Source organism: Temnothorax nylanderi, unplaced genomic scaffold, assembly GCF_030848795.1.
Source record: "Temnothorax nylanderi isolate EJ_2023f unplaced genomic scaffold, tnyl_v1.0 TNYL_tig0065_pilon, whole genome shotgun sequence".
Taxonomy (NCBI): Eukaryota; Metazoa; Arthropoda; class Insecta; order Hymenoptera; family Formicidae; genus Temnothorax; species Temnothorax nylanderi.
In genome coordinates this window covers 204,571-224,410 of record NW_027249127.1, presented here as the reverse complement: position 1 = coordinate 224,410, position 19,840 = coordinate 204,571, and the positions used below count along the sequence as shown (strand labels likewise).

General features: G+C 40.8%; 2 protein-coding genes and 1 long non-coding RNA gene across 6 annotated transcripts in view; 1 reads left to right on the top strand and 2 right to left on the bottom strand.

Moving 5' to 3' along the window:
- The window catches only part of Twin (CCR4-NOT transcription complex subunit 6-like twin), a 152,176-nt gene that overhangs the window by 7,756 nt on the left and 124,580 nt on the right, over window positions 1-19,840 (bottom strand). For all 4 annotated transcript variants that reach the window (XM_071708169.1, XM_071708170.1, XM_071708168.1 and 1 more), the window contains 5 exons: window positions 17,309-17,621; window positions 11,961-12,112; window positions 531-761; window positions 224-401; window positions 16-155 (listed from right to left, as the gene is read on the bottom strand). In XM_071708169.1, coding sequence (XP_071564270.1) covers window positions 16-155; window positions 224-401; window positions 531-761; window positions 11,961-12,112; window positions 17,309-17,607 — 1,000 coding nt within the window. In that variant the 5' untranslated portion in view covers window positions 17,608-17,621. The remainder of the gene's footprint in view (window positions 1-15; window positions 156-223; window positions 402-530; window positions 762-11,960; window positions 12,113-17,308; window positions 17,622-19,840) is intronic.
- Window positions 1,582-4,430, bottom strand: Yip1d1 (Yip1 domain-containing 1). Its single transcript, XM_071708172.1, has 2 exons — window positions 2,941-4,430; window positions 1,582-2,521 (listed from the first exon to the last, which is right to left on the bottom strand). Exons 1-2 carry the CDS (start codon window positions 3,179-3,181, stop codon window positions 1,962-1,964), a joined length of 801 nt encoding a protein of 266 aa, XP_071564273.1. The 5' UTR covers window positions 3,182-4,430; the 3' UTR covers window positions 1,582-1,961.
- LOC139773619 (uncharacterized) lies at window positions 3,195-6,649 on the top strand. The gene is made up of 2 exons (XR_011718382.1): window positions 3,195-3,329; window positions 6,528-6,649. It is a non-coding gene; the product is annotated as an uncharacterized lncRNA (long non-coding RNA).

The following is a 19,840-nucleotide window of genomic DNA, read 5'->3' as shown; positions in this document are numbered from 1 at the left end:
CAAGACGAAACTCACCCGATGGAACATGGGGATGAGGACATCCTACCACTTTAGCTTCTTTAAACCATTCTGGGCTCAATGGACCGAGGAGGCCCAGCGGCACCATACTTTGTTTCGAATAGAAAATGTAATCTATTATTCCCTTAAATTCGAATCTGAAAGTAAAACAAATGCGTTAAATATCCGTACACATTTACCGTGTAATAAAATAGTATAGACTTACGTGTAATTGGTATAGGGCATGATATCCTCGCTATAGGCGGATGCAAGCTTGAAAGAATGCGTGAATTCGTTGGGTTTATCGCAGCCAGAGATCTTTTGTAAACACGACTTGTATGCTAGATCCTTAAAATCACGATGATCGGCCGCCACGCGTCCAGATGTAAGAAACTCGATCACACCTGCGCCAGCGATTTATTAATGTTAATATCGTTTTTATCTGTCACGTACACATGTCAATTGCATCATTAAATAACGTAATAACAGTTAGTTCAAAGAAAAGCTTCAGCGAGATGAGATAGACGCATTACCAGAATCAGGTAAAGAATTGAAGTCGCCACAAAGCAGCAGTTGAACGTTGGAAGAGTCAGGCTTGTGGCCGGGTCTGAACGACTGGCCAGCTTGGTCCAAAATGGAACGTAATTCATTGCTCAGCATCATCGTCTGTATCAGTTTTACATCGCAGAATTCGGGATCCCAATGAATGTGCGCCGTACAAACTAAAATTGGTTGTTGCACTTGTGCCGGGTCAGATGGAACACCTGCAAACAGAAGATAATGCACGCTGTGTTCAGATACATAGTGTATCAAACAATCTTCCAGGATCTTAAATTTTCTTAGTAGGAATTAAAAAAAAAAGGGGGGGGGAAATACAATTTAGCCGTTTATGTGTTAGGAAAAGAAGAAAACTGAGGAGGTATATGCATTCTCGGCGAGGCGAGAGAAAAGCTAGTAAGAAATTAATCAAATTAAATTTAAGACTCGGCGAAAATAAGAAAAGTTGAAACGTTAACCGATTCGTGATTGTTTACAACTTTGCACCATCAAGGTGTTTGCACTAGTCTGTGTCTTTTTATTATGACCGTTTAGGTATCTATGTTTTTAATGTGTGTGTGTCTAGAGCGATTGGAAATGTGATGATGCAATCGTCACAACAAGAATAACAATTCATATTTTTTTCTTATTAGATACTTTATTTGGATATATTGCAATAATATTATAACATTATAAAAATATATATCTCATATACGTGTCATTATTTTTTATCGTTATTAAAATTGTCCTATGACTTGCATATTTATACTGCTGAATTAATCGTTCTGCCAAGATTATTCAAATGCTATGCATAGTCAATTATTTATATTATTACAAGTTTTTACATGTCACATGCTATGTAAAAAATACATTTAAGAGCAACTAAAAATAAATGTTAGACATAAAAATTACCATTATTGGAAACAATATATGAATATTATATTCTTGAAAATAATGAAATGCTTTATAAACTATTCATTTAATAATTAATTAATTAGATTAGCCTTGCGACCCATAGTGACGATATTTGGACAAGGATAACACAAATTAATATCATAAACTTTATTTAGAAATTGTATAACAAATGATTTAATCTAATGCTAGCACTAAACATGACGTACGTGTGCTTTATCACTACTTATAAAATAAACGTACCTACCAAAATATGCTTATTAAGATAATTCGCAACATTATTAGATATAAAATCATGTATTGTTTTGACTGCTGCATCAATAGCATCGTTTACTGATACTCAGAGTGCAATTACAAAAAATATAAATAAATTTTGTTTTATCATCGTACAATGATTGGCACCGATCTAGGTGTAAACAAAATACGCTTCCTGCTCAGATCCGCTTTTTGTTGAGATCCGAGAAGTTTATTTGATCAAGGGTGAAACTTATATATGTACAACCGATATTTCTTACTTAAAATATAATTATCAACGTAAATACGCCGTAGAGAAGCATACACGGATACGCTATGAGAAGCTTCTGGTCCTCCTCTCCCGACATCGTAGAGAAAAGTCTAGAAGCAGAGAGGGATGCCCAGGCGACGGCAAGGACTGCCAAAATTAAGCCTATCGGACCCCGTAACGTAGTGAAAACACCGAGACCTGCCAGAGCAACAACCGGCAACAAGCAGTAGCCTAGTACGGACGCGACGGATGACAGAGTGATGTTACCGCTGCTACTCATCAGGGATTGTAGAATGTACATGAGCATGCAGGAGATCATGGCCAATCCATATACATAGCCGAAGTGCGCTTTGGAACCAGCTAATAGGAGAAACGCCGCAAGGACTAGGCAGAACGCCACGGGTCCCGCCAAATCAGAGTCTTGCAGCAGGTAATTTGCGTCGTCAATTTGTCCTTTCCTATGGAAAGGGTTCAACACAGCCAGAGTCTTTTGTATTATCCGATCAGGATCGATGCCGAGCTCTTCCAGCAAAGGTGGCTCATCTTCTTCATCACCAAAGCCATTGGTGCCTAAAAGAGCGCCATACATGTTCTCTAATTGTTTCTTACACCATAGGCCTGTTCTTTTTTTAGCTAAACTTCTTGCATGGTTCATCGTTCCTCTTTCTTTTCACGTTGGAGAAAAAAAAAAAGAAAAGATGAACTGTACAAGAAGTTTAGCTAAAAAAACAGGCTTAATTACTATTTTAATCCTCGAACGGATGTCTTGATACAACAAAATACAATAAGCTGTCCTGATTCTGATGTGCAATAATGAATCTTCATAAATGTTCATCGAATCACATTCAAACGACACGCGACTTCCGTGTTCAAAATATTGCCAGCTTGTTATTAAATTGTCATGTGCCACGCACGCGTGATGTCATTCTGCCAGCTCGAGGATTAGATAACCGCGAGTGAGATGCCTCGACCATTTTTTCTTTCTCTACCTTTCACATAATCGTCCTGCGTGAACAGATCGTTGCTGTAGGGGCTCTGCGTGGGATCCAGAAAAGTTTTCGATCCGTACGAGTAATTGCCGGGCATCTGCTCGTACGTCTGAAATTCGAATTGTTGGTTAGGTTGGCCGAAACCGGACGCCTCGAAGTTGAACTGGTCCTGCGGCGGCGGCTGCGGCGGCGGCGGCGACTGGGTCCAGTAACTGTTGTCCTGGCCGGCGTATCCGGACATCCCGTCGTTGTTATCGCACGTGTGCTTCGTTCTTCAGCGAATTCTACTCTTCCTGTGTTCGAGCGGCTCGAAACAACACATCGATCCACCTTCCACCTTCCACCGTGGACGGATCGACGGATAACGGAAGTCACGGAAGTCAGCAGAGGTTAGGTTGGAACGTTATTTCGCTACTGCGAAATAACGTCGACGTTACCGATATTACAGCGCGCTTATAGCGACGCTCGGTAAAGTAACAGTTTGCCTGCATTTTACAAAGAAACGTTTTTCGCGAAGAGAAAAATACTATTTTTTTTTTTAAATAAATAAATAGACTATAATGTCGATTGTTTAAATGATGTGTTTAAATGAATGTTATTCCAACACTCTTTTCTTCATATCTTTATTTCACTTTTTTTTTTCGTTTCTTCTAATTTATTATTAAAATCTATCTTCTATTTCGAATATTTCTTCTTTTCTTATGATCCGTTTTTTCTTCGATTCTCTTGTATTTCTATTTTTTACTTATTCTTTCCTTCTTTTATGACGATTTCTTTTCGTTTCTTCTAATGTGATTGTTAAAATCCATCTTCTATTTCTTCTTTTCTTATAATCTGTTTTTTCTCTTATTTCTATTTTTTACTAATTCTCTTGTTTTTTCCTTTCTCTTCTTCTTTTGCGGTAATTTTAAATATATATATAATCACATAATTTAAGAATAATTTAGTTATACGTATTATTAGAAGTACACTGAAAAAAAAATATTTTGATCCAAGAAAATATTTATTTAGATAGTAGTAGTAAATATTTATTAGATGGGATTTATATATAAAGGGACTTGATATGCATAAAATTGCGGAAGCTCATCCTCTTTCAGCTCGATTCACAATCTCTCCCTTCGTTATTAATTGCAAGGGTGATTAAGGTGAAATGAAGCGGATACGGTGGTGCTCCGGTATCAAGTTATCAGTACACAATTAGAACATTCATCAGCGTTAAGAGAGTGTAAATCCCGAATCTTCCGTTCGGAGCTAGAGCTGCTCGGCTCGAGCCCTGTAATAAGGCCCGTAAATTAGCGTCACTGATACTCTCCCGTTGCGCAATTACAGCAGATTAATGCCGTATTTATTTTCCGGTGCCGATAAATTCCTTCGTCGGTCGGTCGGCTGGAAATCGCCTAGAAAACACTTTGCCGCAACAAGTACGCGCACAGTGTGTTCCACAAACAGAGAGGAGTACATTGGTTATTTTTTTTTTTCAAATCCTCCTCTGAGTCCGTATTAACCTCTACAGGACCGGCCCCTTTTTTGGACGACCTTTTTAGTTTTAGTGCTAGAACATTTTTGTCCTTGTCAGTGGGTTGAACTACGAAAAAGACGGCGCAACTCCAGCGCCTAATATTAGGCTTCCGGTCCCGGAGAGGTTAAAAAGAATGACAATGATGTTTTAGAGCTTTTCAATACAGATTCACGGCACGTAATCTCCGCTTTTTTGAAAACGTGGATTTTTTCAAGTTCTTCAAACGCGACAGTGTCACTAGCAGTCTGAAAAGCTTCGCGATTTCACGGGCCCTGTCTACGATCGCTCCTTCGCTCTCGTACGGATTGATATCTCAGGGTATATAGCAATTCAACCTTTACTGTATATTAACTCACTCGTGACTTAAGTAATTCCCGGCACGTGGTAGGAAGTAAAGTTGCTCGCGATGAAGGAGATGCTAACGGTACGATCCTGAGATGGTCATTCGAAATTAACGCCTGAGTGCCTCCATTACGGAAATCAGCGTGTTAACCCGTGTTACTGACCTTCTCAATCGATTAATCTTTCCGTGAGATGATTCCTCACCTCTGTCGATGATTGTTGAAAAAGAAAGGAATATATATATATATATATATATATATATATATATATAATTTATTTCGATTAGCATAATTATCTGACGGTACGATTAAAATATACTGTGTTGTTAAATTTTAGATCCAAGAATATGTATTGTTAAAAGAAAATGTATAGTAACAAAAGCAAGGAATAAATCTTCTTTCTTTAAATTTAAAATAAAGCACAAGTATATAATCAGAAGACAAATTATAGAAGAAACTTGATTTGTTTATTGCGTCGAATTAGATCATAAAGATTTGAGATACTTTACTTAAACTCCTCGATAACTTTTAATTTAATCGCGATATACCTTATGAAACTTTTCAACATAATTTTTAAATTTTTCGAGCAATCGACTTTAATGCAAAAATCGCTACCGTCCCTGAGGATTAAACAGCTTTCCAAGTTCTTCTTCGTTGCCTTCGAGTTTGTGGCGATTCTCCTTTGGCTCTCTCTGGGATTATCAGACGCAAAAATCGTTATTTAATACCCCCGTGTGAAATCCAAAGGGGGGAGGGGGGCGTACTCTGTCCTCTCGAACACAATATCGTAAATTCACCGTTTAATTGCGCCCGCGAGGATCCGCTTTTACTATCGGGGCCTTACAGATTAACCCTACTCTAACCAGTTGTTTCGCTTTGCGTTCTCAATTCCCCCGCACTATGTTCTTTCAACGTCCCTCAAGCATCAGTAGCATCATCTTGTCCTGCGAGTGAAAACAAACACACGATGATTCGCTCGGGGAAAGAAGAAAATTATTATACTTCGCGATTAGTATTTAGATAGTTAAAACTATTGCATTTTATTTTGCTTATCGTTATTTATCGCTTGTACAAAGTAATACATGAACTATTTATCATATACCAAACGAATGGTATACATTTCTGAATCACGAGCAATAAAATATTCCTGTTACTCACTCGAGGTTCATCGCGAGAACATTACTATTCGGTTTCATGTTGCGTAATGCGGCGAGATTAGAGAGAGAATCGGTAATGCGGCCTGCTCGCCATCGGCAATACGGATATTCTGGAGTGTAAATTAAGCCAGATTAGAATAGAGGGTTAAGGTGTGCCTTTGATAGCAGTTGTACGACAATCGAACTCGCGAACCCACAGTCGCCAGGTCTCGGGCCGGGAGCCGTCTCGTAAATTACTGAAGGAATCAATATCGACTCTCCTCCTCTGCTACCGAATACCCCTCTGGAGAGAAGAAGCTTTTATAGGAGGGACCATGCAATTCCGCGAACTGGCTTTTACGAAGAATCACAATCTGAGGCTGATTCCGCTTCGAAACTCTTAAGTGACTACAGTAAAAAAAATTACATCGATCTTCGATTGATATTTTTAACAATAAAAAAATAGAAGTTTATTTTAATCTCTGATAAAATACGTAAAAAAACACGTAGAAATAATATCAGGACAAAGAAAACATATAATATTATAGATGAAAATTTTTCACTTATCTCATATCTTCTTTTTTTTTTCAGAAAAAGAAGATATGCGGGAAGAATCGTGATGTGAAATTCGAAGAAATGGTGGTGTGACATTGCAGGATATCTAAAATAATTAAATATCAATGCGTGTCATTAAAATGAACAGATTCGTCTTTATAATTGACTTGTGCCACACCACGTTATTTTATGCACGTTATCTCTCTCTCTCTCTCTCTCTCTCTCTCTCTCTCTCTCATCTCTCGCTTGGCATTAATATTCATGCGAGGAATGATGCGTCCGGTATTAAAGCGCGCTCGTGAATGATTACGAGCGTCATTTCGCGGGGAGTTCGTTTCGTCTTTGCGAACATTCCTCGGGAGACTTCGGGAGTCACCTATCCAATTAGACTGTTCTGATGTATTTAATGAGACAACCGATGCCGATACGTCAATCCTCCGACGAATCCACAGGACGTTTCAAAACACAGTAGCGAAGACGTGATCCTTCATATCGACGAAACACAAGATGAAAGTTTCACTATTGATTGAAGTAGAAATTAATTGGAGAAATGTTCTTGGATCTCTTTTTAAAAGAATGGATCTTGAATGTTATCGTGAGAATTTTAATGCAAAACAAAATGATAAGATTTTATGCAGGCAACAATTCTCATATTTTATTGATTTAAATCCCACTTCATCGTTATTCAGTAATAATGAATAATATTAAATAAATATTAAGTAACTTAAATAAATTAAGTAGCGATTATTATTACTATTATTTACTATTTGCTTATTATTAGTGTTAATGATATATATATCCGCACTGAAAAAAAATTTATTATTTGCAAGAAAATAGATTTCTTTGAGTTTAGTTTTCTTAATTCAAAAGAAATATGTATTAGGTAGATTCGAAAAAATATTTTAAACTTAGAAAAATGTTTTCTTAATTCTACTCAATACTTGTTTGAATTAAGGAAATTATAGATTCAAAGAAATCTATTTTCTTGCAAATAATAATTTTTTTTTCAGTGCGTATATCGTTGAAACAGTCTGTAGGAGGGCACGTTATTTTAAGTAAAAAATGAGTGAAAAAATACCAAACCCACGCGCACTTAGTTATGCATGCATATGTGCATAGTTATGCACTTTTCAGTGTGTGGCGGCTCAATATATCTGTGAAAAATCGGGCGGAGTGACATACGCGAAGGAACACACGTTCCCGAGATTATTCATTCGAGATAGGATTGGTGTCTCGGCAGCCTCTTTGCAGTATGCGCGTATTATAAAGCCCGCGAGAGAGCCTTCTCGAGATTTCGCTCCGCCTCGGGCGGGAGGATGGCGAGCGCGCGTATTCCGAAGCGTACGCGCTGCTCCTCTTCTCGCGGGACGCGTCGCCAGGCGCGATTAATTAAGCGACAAGCTGTCCCGCGTGTAACGGACGACGTGTGGGGTGGGGTTCCCGTGGTTATTCGCTCGCTCGCGAATTCAATTACCCGGCGATTTATCTGCCGATAGCTACGACTGGCTACGAGGTCGTGGAAATGGCGAATCATCGTAACGTTACACGACGCGCTCGGACGTCCCACGTTTCAAACGAACGCGCGCCTCTTTCTTTTAGAAAAAGATACGAACCCAATTTGCCTTTTTATCAATTTTGAGTTACAAGTGGCTTGCGAATGTGTGTATATTTATATTGGTGTAATGTGGAAAGAAATTTTGAGTCGACCGGTTTTCTGAGCTTCCACTTATCGAACAATGTTTTAATTGTTCAATATTATTCAGACATTACGGAAATCTATCAGTAACGAAATTTCTTTTAAATCTACCCGAATTCTCTAATACGATGATGTGTCGTTTTATTTTAACTCCGGATTGAATAACGTTAATCGCGCTTTTAGAGCTACTACTCTCTAATTTTGCAGGCGTAATCGCGCGGCAGTTGATTATTCCACGAATAATTGAACTCCCTTCCTTCTCTCCTTTTTTTCTCTCTATCGTTCTTTTACCGTCGAGAAATTCGATACTTCGTATCGCCTCGTCGTATCTAAATGCATTCCGTTCACCGAACGGTTGCTATATCCTCGGTACGGAAGAATAATCCCGTGGGATCTCCGAACGAGTTCGCCGGCATTTTAAGTCGGGGAAAACTTTCATCCGGTTAACCGCGCGTAAAGCCCGCGCTTTGCTTTTCTATCCGCGAGACGCGGAAAAAAGGATGCACACGTAAACTTTTGGAAAACATTCCTGCAGCTGTGGATTTCAAAGTAAACAATGCAGTAAGCGTAGCAATAACCGTAATGGTAATAACTTAAGGACTTGTCCATTTTAAATTTCGACATTACTCGCATCTGATACACGATTACATCACGAGACGTATAAAATTCGGGGAGATACGACGGCACGTCGCGAGGCGCGCGACGTCTTTATGGTCGTTACGTTATCGCTTTGGAGAACCGAGGACGCTATCAGAGACTTCGAGAAGACGTTCTCTTCGCGCCTTTAAATTTCTGCGCGCGGAAAAGAATCCGGCGAATAAACGATACCCTCATATCTCCGAACGACGGCGCATCGTTCATCGTGCGCCGGCAGCTGATATCGGACTATTAGTACCGCCAATGGTACCACTATTAGTCCGTGCGATGGAGGCTCGCGTATCCCGGAGATGTGTTCCCTCCTCCGGAACGGGCGATCCTTTTTCACCGAGCCGAGAGAGAGGCTATCAGCTCGGTCCCACATAAGGCGATCGGGATGTGTCTCGAGGTTTGCTCGTATTCGAGCGTGAGGGATCATTAATCGCGCCCTACTGGCATGGTTACATGGATTTTAGCTCTACGATCGAGATCTAATCTCGATATCCTTCCTCGGCGCGAGCGCATCTATCTCTCCGCGAGGAAATAACGTCGGCTAACGAGTATCCTCTATCGCGCACTATAAGTACGCTGCTTGGATTGTTTTCCAATTACATATCACGCGTTTTGTTGAAACTATCTGAAAATATCGTCGATATAAAACCGATATAAAACCATTTCCCACGCGGCTAATACAATTGCAACGTCTGGAAGTGGGGAGGATATAGGCAAGGCGGCGTAAAGAGTTGGCTAAATATCAGAATTACTGAAACACGTTGACAATGAGCTCATTGTGAGATTCATCGAGAGAATGATGAATGTACTCGGTTATATTTGATTTAGGATGTTTGCTCATTTGAACGCCGGCAGCTCAGTTTGGCTTACATTTTCTGGTTACGATTACTCAATTGGCCAAGTCTTAAGCATGCGCGTATGGGGGGAATTGAACGACGGGATCAAAGCGAGAAATGCGGCGTGAATGCAACGCGAATACTCCGCGAAATTCGGAGAAGTTCAGAATTTCTGCGAGCCATGCCGGGTTCTCGGATGATAGGATTAATCTCATTTGCGCGGAAATTCTCCGGGATGAAGATCGGAGATTCCACATTTTTCAAGTACTCGAAAAACGCCGGCGGTGGCTATAAGTGAGCTCTTTCGCTCATTCTTTACGAAAAAATATTTATTCGTAATCGCGCTACCTTTTTTTAAATTTCATTCAAAAATTTAAAATTACCAATGCTCGTCACAACGAGTAAGAATGTTTAGTTAGACGTTTACAAGAACGACTAATTGCGATAACGAACGTTTGTCAAGTTTAAAAAATTTCGAATTAGATATTTACAAAAAAACTTCCTTTAAACCAGTCAAGAGTTATATACTGTCAAATTCGTTATATAAGAGTTATATATAATGTCAAATTATATACCCAATTTGAGTCATTTTTAACCATTTCTATAGGTCGCCACTACTCCTACGCAATATATCGTCAATTTAACTAAAACAATGTTATTTTAATTAAACCAATCGGGTTAAAATAATAAATTTCGACATACATGGTAGTTAAAAATAACAAAACGTTATTTAACTCAAGGTATTGATTTAAATTTCATCCTTCGATATTAAATACAGTGTTAAACACTGTACCGATATCTACGCTATAATTGTGCGCGCGCATATAAGTTAGAAACACTACGAGACGATTTGATAATCTGGCATCCACTACCTCGTAGTAATAACTTACAATATACAAGGAGCTAACCAGGTGTTAACCGCGGCGTAGGAAGCGCGCAAGAGGCCGCGAGTCGCCGGTCTCGCAGACGCGATCGATTACCTTCCCTGCGCCGGAGAGCGAGAAGAGTCCGTCGCTTTTTCCCAGCCGGTCGTTGCGCCCGGTATGGATTAATGTAACGTAGGTAATGGCTCATTAACGAGAGCACGTTCCGACGCGTCCGAGTGAGCCGTAAGAGCCGCTCTCGACCTTTGGGCCGCTATATAAATCTCGGGCCTGGTTTGCTCGCGCATTCCGCGATACGTCGCTTATACAGGGTGTCCGAGCTTTGCCATCGCGCTTCCTCCCATAAGTTCACAGGGGATCTATTCTTGGAAAGATCTGATCGAGTGACTGTACCTTTATAGACTTGAACTTGAAATAACTACCCGACCCGTTGTCAAATTTAAATGTTTGCTAAAATATACTGCCTTACGGTAAAGAATAAATTTTGACAAAATAAGTACGGCTTTGAAATTTAGCCAATATCGAGATTTTCGATCCATTATAATTAAAATACTGTTATCGATGATTTGATACTCGTAATGAGGAAAAATCAACGGTCGCTTTTACGTCAGTCGGCAAAAGCGTGGCGAAATTATTATTGGCTCACCCTGTGCACGTGTACTGGATCGGGGTATCGTACTCGTTTTACTCGCTTCAATCATCGTACGCGTGCACTTCCTCGGTCAGCGAGCCGCGGGAAAAACGCGGACTTCTGTGTATTGCACGTCCGGTAGTAGTCCGGCGGCTTCATCAGTTACCGGGAGACCGGCGCGTTAATTACTTTCGTGTTTCAGGGTGTGCAAACACGCGGCTGGGATACGCGCTATCCACCGTGGGCGTGTGCGAAACGAGCAGACGCTTCAGTTAACATCAAAACTACACACTCCGCCTTCCTTTTTATTTCCGTGGACGGTTCGCGTTATCTTTAACCCTCTCTTGCGCGGCGTTTCGAGATTATTTCTAGATACTGCTGAAATATCTAAATGGATTTGTATTCATGCTCAGTGCCATGTGGGGTCGTGATAACACGATCAAAGATTTACATTTGAAAAGCTACGCGAATACTCGTTACATCGAATCGAGTTTTCTCGTCTAAAAGCGAGTTTGATTCGATCAGTTTGTTTTTTTGAAACATGAAACTTGTTTTATATTCTCTACTTTCCTCACTAAAAACAGCTTCAAACAGCCAAAATTATATGTTTGTAAAATTCAAAAATATCGAGCAAATACATTTGAATCGCAAACCGAGTGCGATATTCGGCTCGCTGTATCACATACTCCTAACTTATTTATGTACTGCGAAATACGATATAAAGAAGAAATGTTTATCTCATTCAAATGAAATTCAGAAATATACTGCACTCACCGTTATCCCAAGCAGCTTCCTTAGTCCTAAGTAATGCAGCCAGTCCGATGTTGTCTTTGGGCATAACACGATTCAACATGTTGTCCGAACCCTCCGCGTTCGCCATCGCCAATTGATTGAATTCCACTAAATGCTCCTTTATCAAAGAAAATCTGCAAAAGAAAACGAAAGAAAGAACAGACGTAAAAAAAAGATACAAGATTTGGCCACGTATAGTTCGTGAAAAAAATTAAATATCATGTTTGAACTGAAAATGAAATGTATTCGAATAGATCCGTAGATATAAGTAGAGAAGTATTAGCGGATTATCAAGCAGGAGAGATAATTCAGGATTAAAGGTTCGATTTATCTCTCCTGTCGTCGCATCGAAGACAGCAGTGCGATTGCCGTCGCAGGGTCGAGTCACCAGGAAAGGAACATTCCTGGTTCTTCTTCAATCAGTTATTTAAGTCCCTGGTTTAAATGGTCGACGGGACTCAATTTCGTCCCGTGAGAATGCAGAGGAACTTGACATTTGCGCGAGCGATATTACTTTGATACGACAGGACGCGACGTCGTCGTTTTCGGCGCGGGACGATTTTTGTCGCACAACCGGAGGGCTTCGTGAGCGAGGCGTATCACGTACGCGATGTAGAATATCCGGACTTTCTTTTCTCTCTCCCCTGCCCTACTCGCAGCACGGCCAATATGTAAGGCACGTATGCTTGAGAAATATATTCTTCTCCGAAGACCCATTATACGAACCGTCATTCCCCTCCGCTCGCGGCCAGCCTCTTCCCCGCTCGTAAACAAGATTGAATCAACGTCATCCGCAGTGTCGCTCAAGGGAGAAGAAAGAAGATTTGGTAAGGACTGGCCAAAAATAAGAAAGAGGGTTGACGGGCGGAAATCCTGAATGCGTAATTGATTTTTCCTTCGCTGTCTGAAACAGCTTTCTCATTCGTTCTCGGCTCGTTATTGAAATTGAAAAGACGTCACTTTAATGCTAAGATTGCGAAAGCTTAAGAAAAGGTTTGATATAGTTAAAATTTAGAGTTTATATAATATAATATAATAATAATTATAATATAGTTTGTGTACGTAGTTTATATGAACTTCTTACATTCCAAAGTGAAACTAGAGCGCCAGAAAAATGTGTATCGTTTAACGGTTTGCTGCAGAACTTTGTTGTCAGCGTTGTTACCGCGCGAACGTTAAGCTCCCTCCTTCTCTCTCCCTTCCTCCGATTTTTTCTTCTCTTTCTTTATTTTTTCAAACGGCACTTCGACATCGCACCGTATAACCCGCGACGAGGCAATAAAACCGGGAATGATCGAGGAGCGAGCGCCGAAGGCGGAAATTGAACGCGAGTTGAACTTTACGCTCATCGCGTGAACGCTGATTTGGTTCGGTCGATTTGGTCGCGTTGCGCAGCCGGATTGAAATCGACAGCCGCGTCTTTGCGAGCCGTAAAAGCGACCGTAAGCTCCTCCTTTTTTTTGTCTTTTTCACCTTCGACCGATCCAGCGAGAAGCGGAGAAGAGAAGGAGATAAAGCGTTCATGTGAGCTATGCGCGGAAGTCTCGCGTCGCAGTAGTACGAATCGTTTTTGGTCAAACCGACGCGGCGATCGCTATTCAATCGCGAATTTCGACGTGCGCAGCGATGATTTCTTGCGGCTTCATGCCAAACCATATGGAATATCTTTAATAACGTGTCTTATGTTTATTTCTACCAACATAGATTAACTTTAATCTCAGTTTAACTTACTTTTTATCCTTTTCTACTTTTAAGAATTAGAAAAAGATAAAAAGTAAATTAAACCGAGATTAAAGTTAATCCACATTGGTAGAAATGGACATTAATAAAATAAAATATTTGTAGGAAAAGATATTTTTATTGAAAACACGATTCGTAAAATAATTTGATTAAACTTTGAAAATTTTGTCCCGTATATTGTCAAGTTACGAGCCTCTCCCCCTAAAACCAACCGATATTTAATACTGCAAACGATGCGGTGGTTAAAACGGTTTGCATCCTGCTGCAGAGCGTTTAACGGGTGAGATGGAAAGAGGGGCACGTTTGCCGCCATCGACCTTAATATTGTCATGCAGACATTTACTTCGTCTATTTACGACGGGGCGGGTTATAAAGGGAACCGTTACGCGCGACATATGCATACGGGCGCATTAATCGCATCTCGATGGCCTCGGGGCCCGACATTGCGAACGCGATATCGCGGAGAGACCTGCCATTATGTCGCGTGATACTCTGAAAATAAGCATTAGTCGAAATAGATATCTCGGGCAGAGGAGCGGCCGGGCGCGATGATTAATGCGTCATAGACAATGTGCACGTGCAGCTGGGACGCTCCGCTCCGTTCGATAGCCGTCGTAAAAGCAATTTGTGCGTATCGGTGCAGTAACATATCGTGGCGATATCGAAATCAGGTTCATTGAATCGGAACTATATCGCGTTTATACGCGACGTGCGAAAGAAAATAAGCACGAAACTGTCAGACTCTCCTCGCTTTTTCTCGAAAAGAAATTGTCTCCGAGTAATAGCTGAGAAAGTTATGATTGCGAGGACGTCCGGCAGTTTTGGGATTATTCTTAAGGGGGTATTCTGGTTTGAAGGGTCGCAATAAAAAAGGTATTTTTCAGGAATTTTTTGTAGAGAAACGAAAAAAAAACGAATAACGTTAAACTTTGCACGTTTTTTAGCCTTATTTTAAGAATATATTTTTATTTTTAAGTAACAAAAACACTCTTCTTTTTTATGTTCTGGTCACTAGGAGCTCGCAAAAAAAGTCATACACTATTAAATTCGTGATGTCAAATTATACTCAATTTGAGTCATTTTTAATCATTCTTATAGGTCGCCACTGCTCCTACTCAATATGTCGTTAATTTATCTAAAACAATGTTAATTTAACTAAACCAATGGAGTTAAAATATTACTGTTCTATGTTAAAATAATAAATTTCAACACACATGGTAGTGGAAAATAACAAAATGTTATTTAACTCAAGGTATTGGTTTAAATTTCATCCTTTAATAGGTAACAGTATACAAACAGTGTAAATGATTCTAGCTGTTCTGGATGTATAAAACGTAAAAAAATTTCTTATTCAGGAGAGAAGTGTGGCTATCGTCTGAACTAGAATAAACATTATACGTTTATTAGTTTTCTTTCTTACCTTTCAAACCAGAATATCCCGTTAAGGGGATCCTGGAGTGACAGCGACAAGGCATAATCGGTCTAAGCAATATCTTTGAATTGGCTGAACAGAATGGAAAATCCTTTTACACGATGAAAGTACGCACAAAAATGTAGAGGGCTGTACATGATTTTTTCTGATAAACTAAAAAAAAATTTTATTTTTATAAATATTGTCTTCACCTGACGACAATATTTGCTTTATACAAAAATTCTGCAGTTTTTCTATAGAAAATAGTGATGCAGCCCTCTACAAAAAACTGTCAGGAATAATATCGTGCAATTAGAAGTAAGATTTGAAGCCTAAAAAAAAAGATATTACTTAGACCAGTGGAAGATGCAAGGTTAGGTGCTATCCTTGTCTATATCCTTGTCTATACAAGGACAGATATAGTCGGTGAGCACTTCTTTATCGACGCTGATCGAGTTCGCCTGCGGCTCCAGCATCCCCTTAAGATCTAAAATCTCAATGTGTCATTTTTTATATATCAATTTCGAGCTAATTGAATCTCCCTTTTATTCACACTTCTTTAAGATCATTCATTTATCTCATTTTCTCACTATTATTATTATTGTTATTGTTATTATTATTTCTCGCTTGGAAACTGATTTTGAAGACTTGCATGGTTCCGATTCTCTCGAGCGCGGATATTATTTTCGCTATAGAGGGATCCATCGATTTCTAGTTAATTTGTTGATCGAATACAAAAAAACTACGCGCGAAAACTACGCGCTCGCTTTTCTATTAAACACAGACGGCGATTTACGACGTGTCGTTACTATCTGACGCGATATTGGATTACCATGACGTTATTACACGCCAGACACGCGCGCGACGCTTTGTTAAATTACGAGCGGATGCATCTTTCATCCCGTTCGGAATTAAATGTCGCGCTTTGGGAGATTTCCGTTGTTTTCAGTATCAAAGCGATAACTGGCTCTATAATTGATCCCGCAAAGGCGGTAAACGATAATCTTTAACGCAATAATTCGAATATCGAACCTCGTGAAAATGCGGAATCTCGTGAAACATCGCGGTAATATCGAATAATTAAACAATTGTTTTACCACCGATTGCTCTTTTATGTCAAAGCAACAAAGCGTTTGCATACCAAACATTTCATATTCAAATTGTCACTTGTCATTTATGTTTCTTTAAAATTAAAAACAGCTAATAAATACAAGATGGAATTGGATACGTAGGTATTGATAAAAAATATATTAAAAAAAAAATAAACTTATATACCGGAATAATAAATTGTTTAAAAAATCAATTGTTTATTAACATTTTACTGCTTTTGCTGTAATATATTTACGCGTTAGAATGTTATCGATTTGATCTTTTGAGAAGCTTCACGGCGCATTTACTCGCGAAGCATTCGATCGAGCGTGATCGATAACTGTATTACGTCGGACAGTGTTTTCTGCTACGCTGTCCTGCGTTTATTAATTAAATTACCACGCCTCTTAATAAATCGAAGGATCGCCGGAGCGTCTAGACTGTCGATAATCATTCTTCTTTTTCTCCGGCGAACCAATTAGAACGCTCGGTGTGATAAGAAAATATGCAAAGAGAAATGACAAATTAACGCGACGTCCTTTCACGTTATGAGACTGTAAGTAACATAAAAATTTTCGCGTCTAACGATTATATAAACTTTAAATTCTCCGCAAATTACGTCGCTTTATAACAATTATCTGTCGATGCTATTCACATTCGTTTATTAATATATCATAATATTAATTTTCTTTCAGTCCGTTATAAAAATAATTGTAGAAAATTACGAGATGTTAGGAAAAGTTTATTAAAAATATCTGAAAAAAATATCGTTAAAGAATGAAAAAAAAACAAAGTGTAAAAATAAATATTTCTACCTTCAAGCTTCTGTGTACCGTGGCAGACTCTGCGACATGTTTATTCTTGCTACGTTGAACTTTCTGTGTCACATCGATGCGAAGGGAAAAGCTAACGCGATAAATCGTGAACTTTCCATTTAATATAAATACCAAACCGTTTCGCAAGTGACGCTTATGACTAAAGTTGCGTTGGTCGAGATCCATATTTACGGCTCTCCGTCATTTTCGTCTCTCACGTCTCAGCCGCATTATCGCCGCGACGCGAATCGGGAGATACAGGGGAATGCACTTACTTGGCGGTTCTGTAAAAAATCGCGCAGCCGTCGACGTACTTGCGGTCGTTCTCCGCCATCGTTTTCGCGCGGGACTTGGGTGAGAATATGCCGTCGTAGCCGTCGTGCTTGAGCTCCGGCAGGAAGAAGTTGTAGAATTGGTCCGTCTCGACCTCCTGCAGGCTGATGATGTCCGCGGCGTAGTGCCGTATCTCGTCGAGGATCCCCTTCTTCCGGTATTCCCAGTCCAGCGCCCAGCTCGGGCAGTAGCCGTACATCTGCCGCGTCGCGTATTTGTCGCACAGCACGTTGTAGCACATCACGGTGAATATACCTGCGACAGTTCAACGAAACATACCCACATATACCACGTGTACTTTTTCCATACGTACAAACGTATACATATATAACGATCAAAAATCCAAGGAGATAAATCGCTGACATATTTTTACCGTTTGTCGGATGAAAGGCTAAATCTGTCTCGCCCGTCTCTCCTCCCGCGCATTTCTCTCCCTTTTCCCAGATCGCGGAAATGTTATTCCGAGCCATCTCGAGCGGCGTAACGTCCGCAGATCGTTTCCGTCGCGACGCGAATAATAACGGGAGGGCTTTGATTTACTCCGCGCGTCGGTGTCGGCGCGCTCGTTTCTTTCGCGCGCGATCCCGATTCCGCGGCTTCATGCCTCAGTTCGTAAGCCGTCCCATTTTCCTCGAGAGCTCTCTCCCGTCTTCCGATTTCTCCCCCCCCCCCGCCCCCGTTTTCCACGTGCCGTAAACGCGATACGTGTTGCACGCTTAGATTCGCACGCGCGTGCGCGCGCGCGCGCAGATTCTCACGGCTCGGGATAAGAGGATCAGCATAAAGCGAGCTGTCTTGCCAACGTCGCCCGGCTGTCTGCATAAATTTCCGACGTCTCTCTTCTCACCCGCGCGCTTCACTTACAAGTCCTGGCGCCACTCCGCGAGTTATCCGGCGCGCGTATCAAATCGTGATTAGAGCGAACGCAACGTCGTTGCATCGCCCATCGAGACGCGCCTTCCCTCGTCAATCGGCGCGTTTACGGGCTCGAGAGACGATCGGCCGTTCCGTTTCTACTGCCTCTCGTCCCATTTCAGACGCGTTCGTCGGGTTCGTCCACTTCGAAGAGCCTCGCGCACTATACTAACTATACTATCGATCCGACTTGTTAACAGGTCAATCTTTCGACTCACGGCACTAATTGCCGAATCTCTTAATTTAATATCAGGGTATCGGCGACGGGAATGCGATCTCGAGGCGCTTCGAAGAACACATCTCCCGTTGGTACTCTGGAACTAATTTGAACGCAGCCCGGGCGATAGATGGCCGAGCTAAACCAGTAAATCAGCGGTTCTATTACCGCGAATGCGATCGCTGCCGTACAGAGTGGAAGAGGGAGACAGAGAAAGAGAGCGGAGAAGGGGAGGGAGAGAGAGAGAGAGAGAGCGAGAGAGAGCGCGAGGGTAAATAATTGAGCCGTGGTATCCGCCGCAATCCAATAACGCGTACGCGAACTCCACTACGAGAGTACCTAGCTCGCGATATCGCAGCCGCCGCCGGCGAGGGGAGAAACGATTAAGGTAGTATCGGCATCTCGGATTCGCCCCAAACCGCCGTTACCAAAACGCCGTTAATCATTCAGCCGAACGCGAATTCGCTTTTCGCAGCCGGAAACAGCCGATGGCTCCTTCGCTCTTCATTGCGAACAGCGTAACGCGACGTGACGTAATTTTTTCTTACGTTCGAATGTTCGAAATGCCTAATGAGATATCTATTACTTTCAGTTTTTATTGGATACCAAAGCGAGATGCAAAACGTAAGATAATGTAAAATGTGAGACAACATTGATTGCGTATTAGACACAGGGCGTTCCGCGGCGCGGAGCGCTTTTAATCTTTAATTATCTGTTCCTCGACGGACGCGGCGATAAAGCCGGCCGATAGGCCGACTTTCTTTTTTTTTTATTTATTTAGCTTCCTCCCGATAAATACGATCGTTAACGATTCGCCGATTTGTTTCCCCCGAGCCTCGTTCGTTCGTTCGTTCGCGAGGGGATTGTTAACACGACCATCTCGACAAGTCCTTCCGCCAACTAAGTCGGCGATCATCTTAAGAGGGCATTATTCTGGCTCGATCTTGCGTGAGATATGCGACGTTAATGGGCGTCCCGCCGTTATTCCCCCTCCGTGCTCTTTAGATGAAGACAAGGATGTATACATCGGATTCAAGGGGTGGTTTTATCGTTCGCGATGACTGTGTGATAAGAAAGATGATAGCAAACTTCTATTATGAATCTTTTTCGTTAGATATTTTGTCGGAGCTCTTACGAATGTCTCTGTAATACTATAAAAATTTCTTAATACACTCTTCACTCTCTATCTCCCTTTTAGTAAAATATTATTGTTCTTACTTTTCAAATATTTAAAATGTAAAATTATATGGAAGTGCAACGATGTATCAAATAAGGGATAAAATATATATATATATATATTTTTTGCTTTTTTTTCTTTTATTTCCTCTGTTTCATCTTTCTT

What these genes read in the sequence shown, in the direction of transcription:
- Yip1d1 (XM_071708172.1), bottom strand. Translation starts at nt 3,181, where the DNA reads ATGTCCGGATACGCCGGCCAGGACAACAGTTACTGGACCCAGTCGCCG. An exon ending in GCAGGACGATTATGTGAAAG is followed by an intron (nt 2,522 to 2,940) that starts GTAGAGAAAGAA and finishes GCGCTCTTTTAG; the next exon opens with GCACCAATGGCTTTGGTGAT.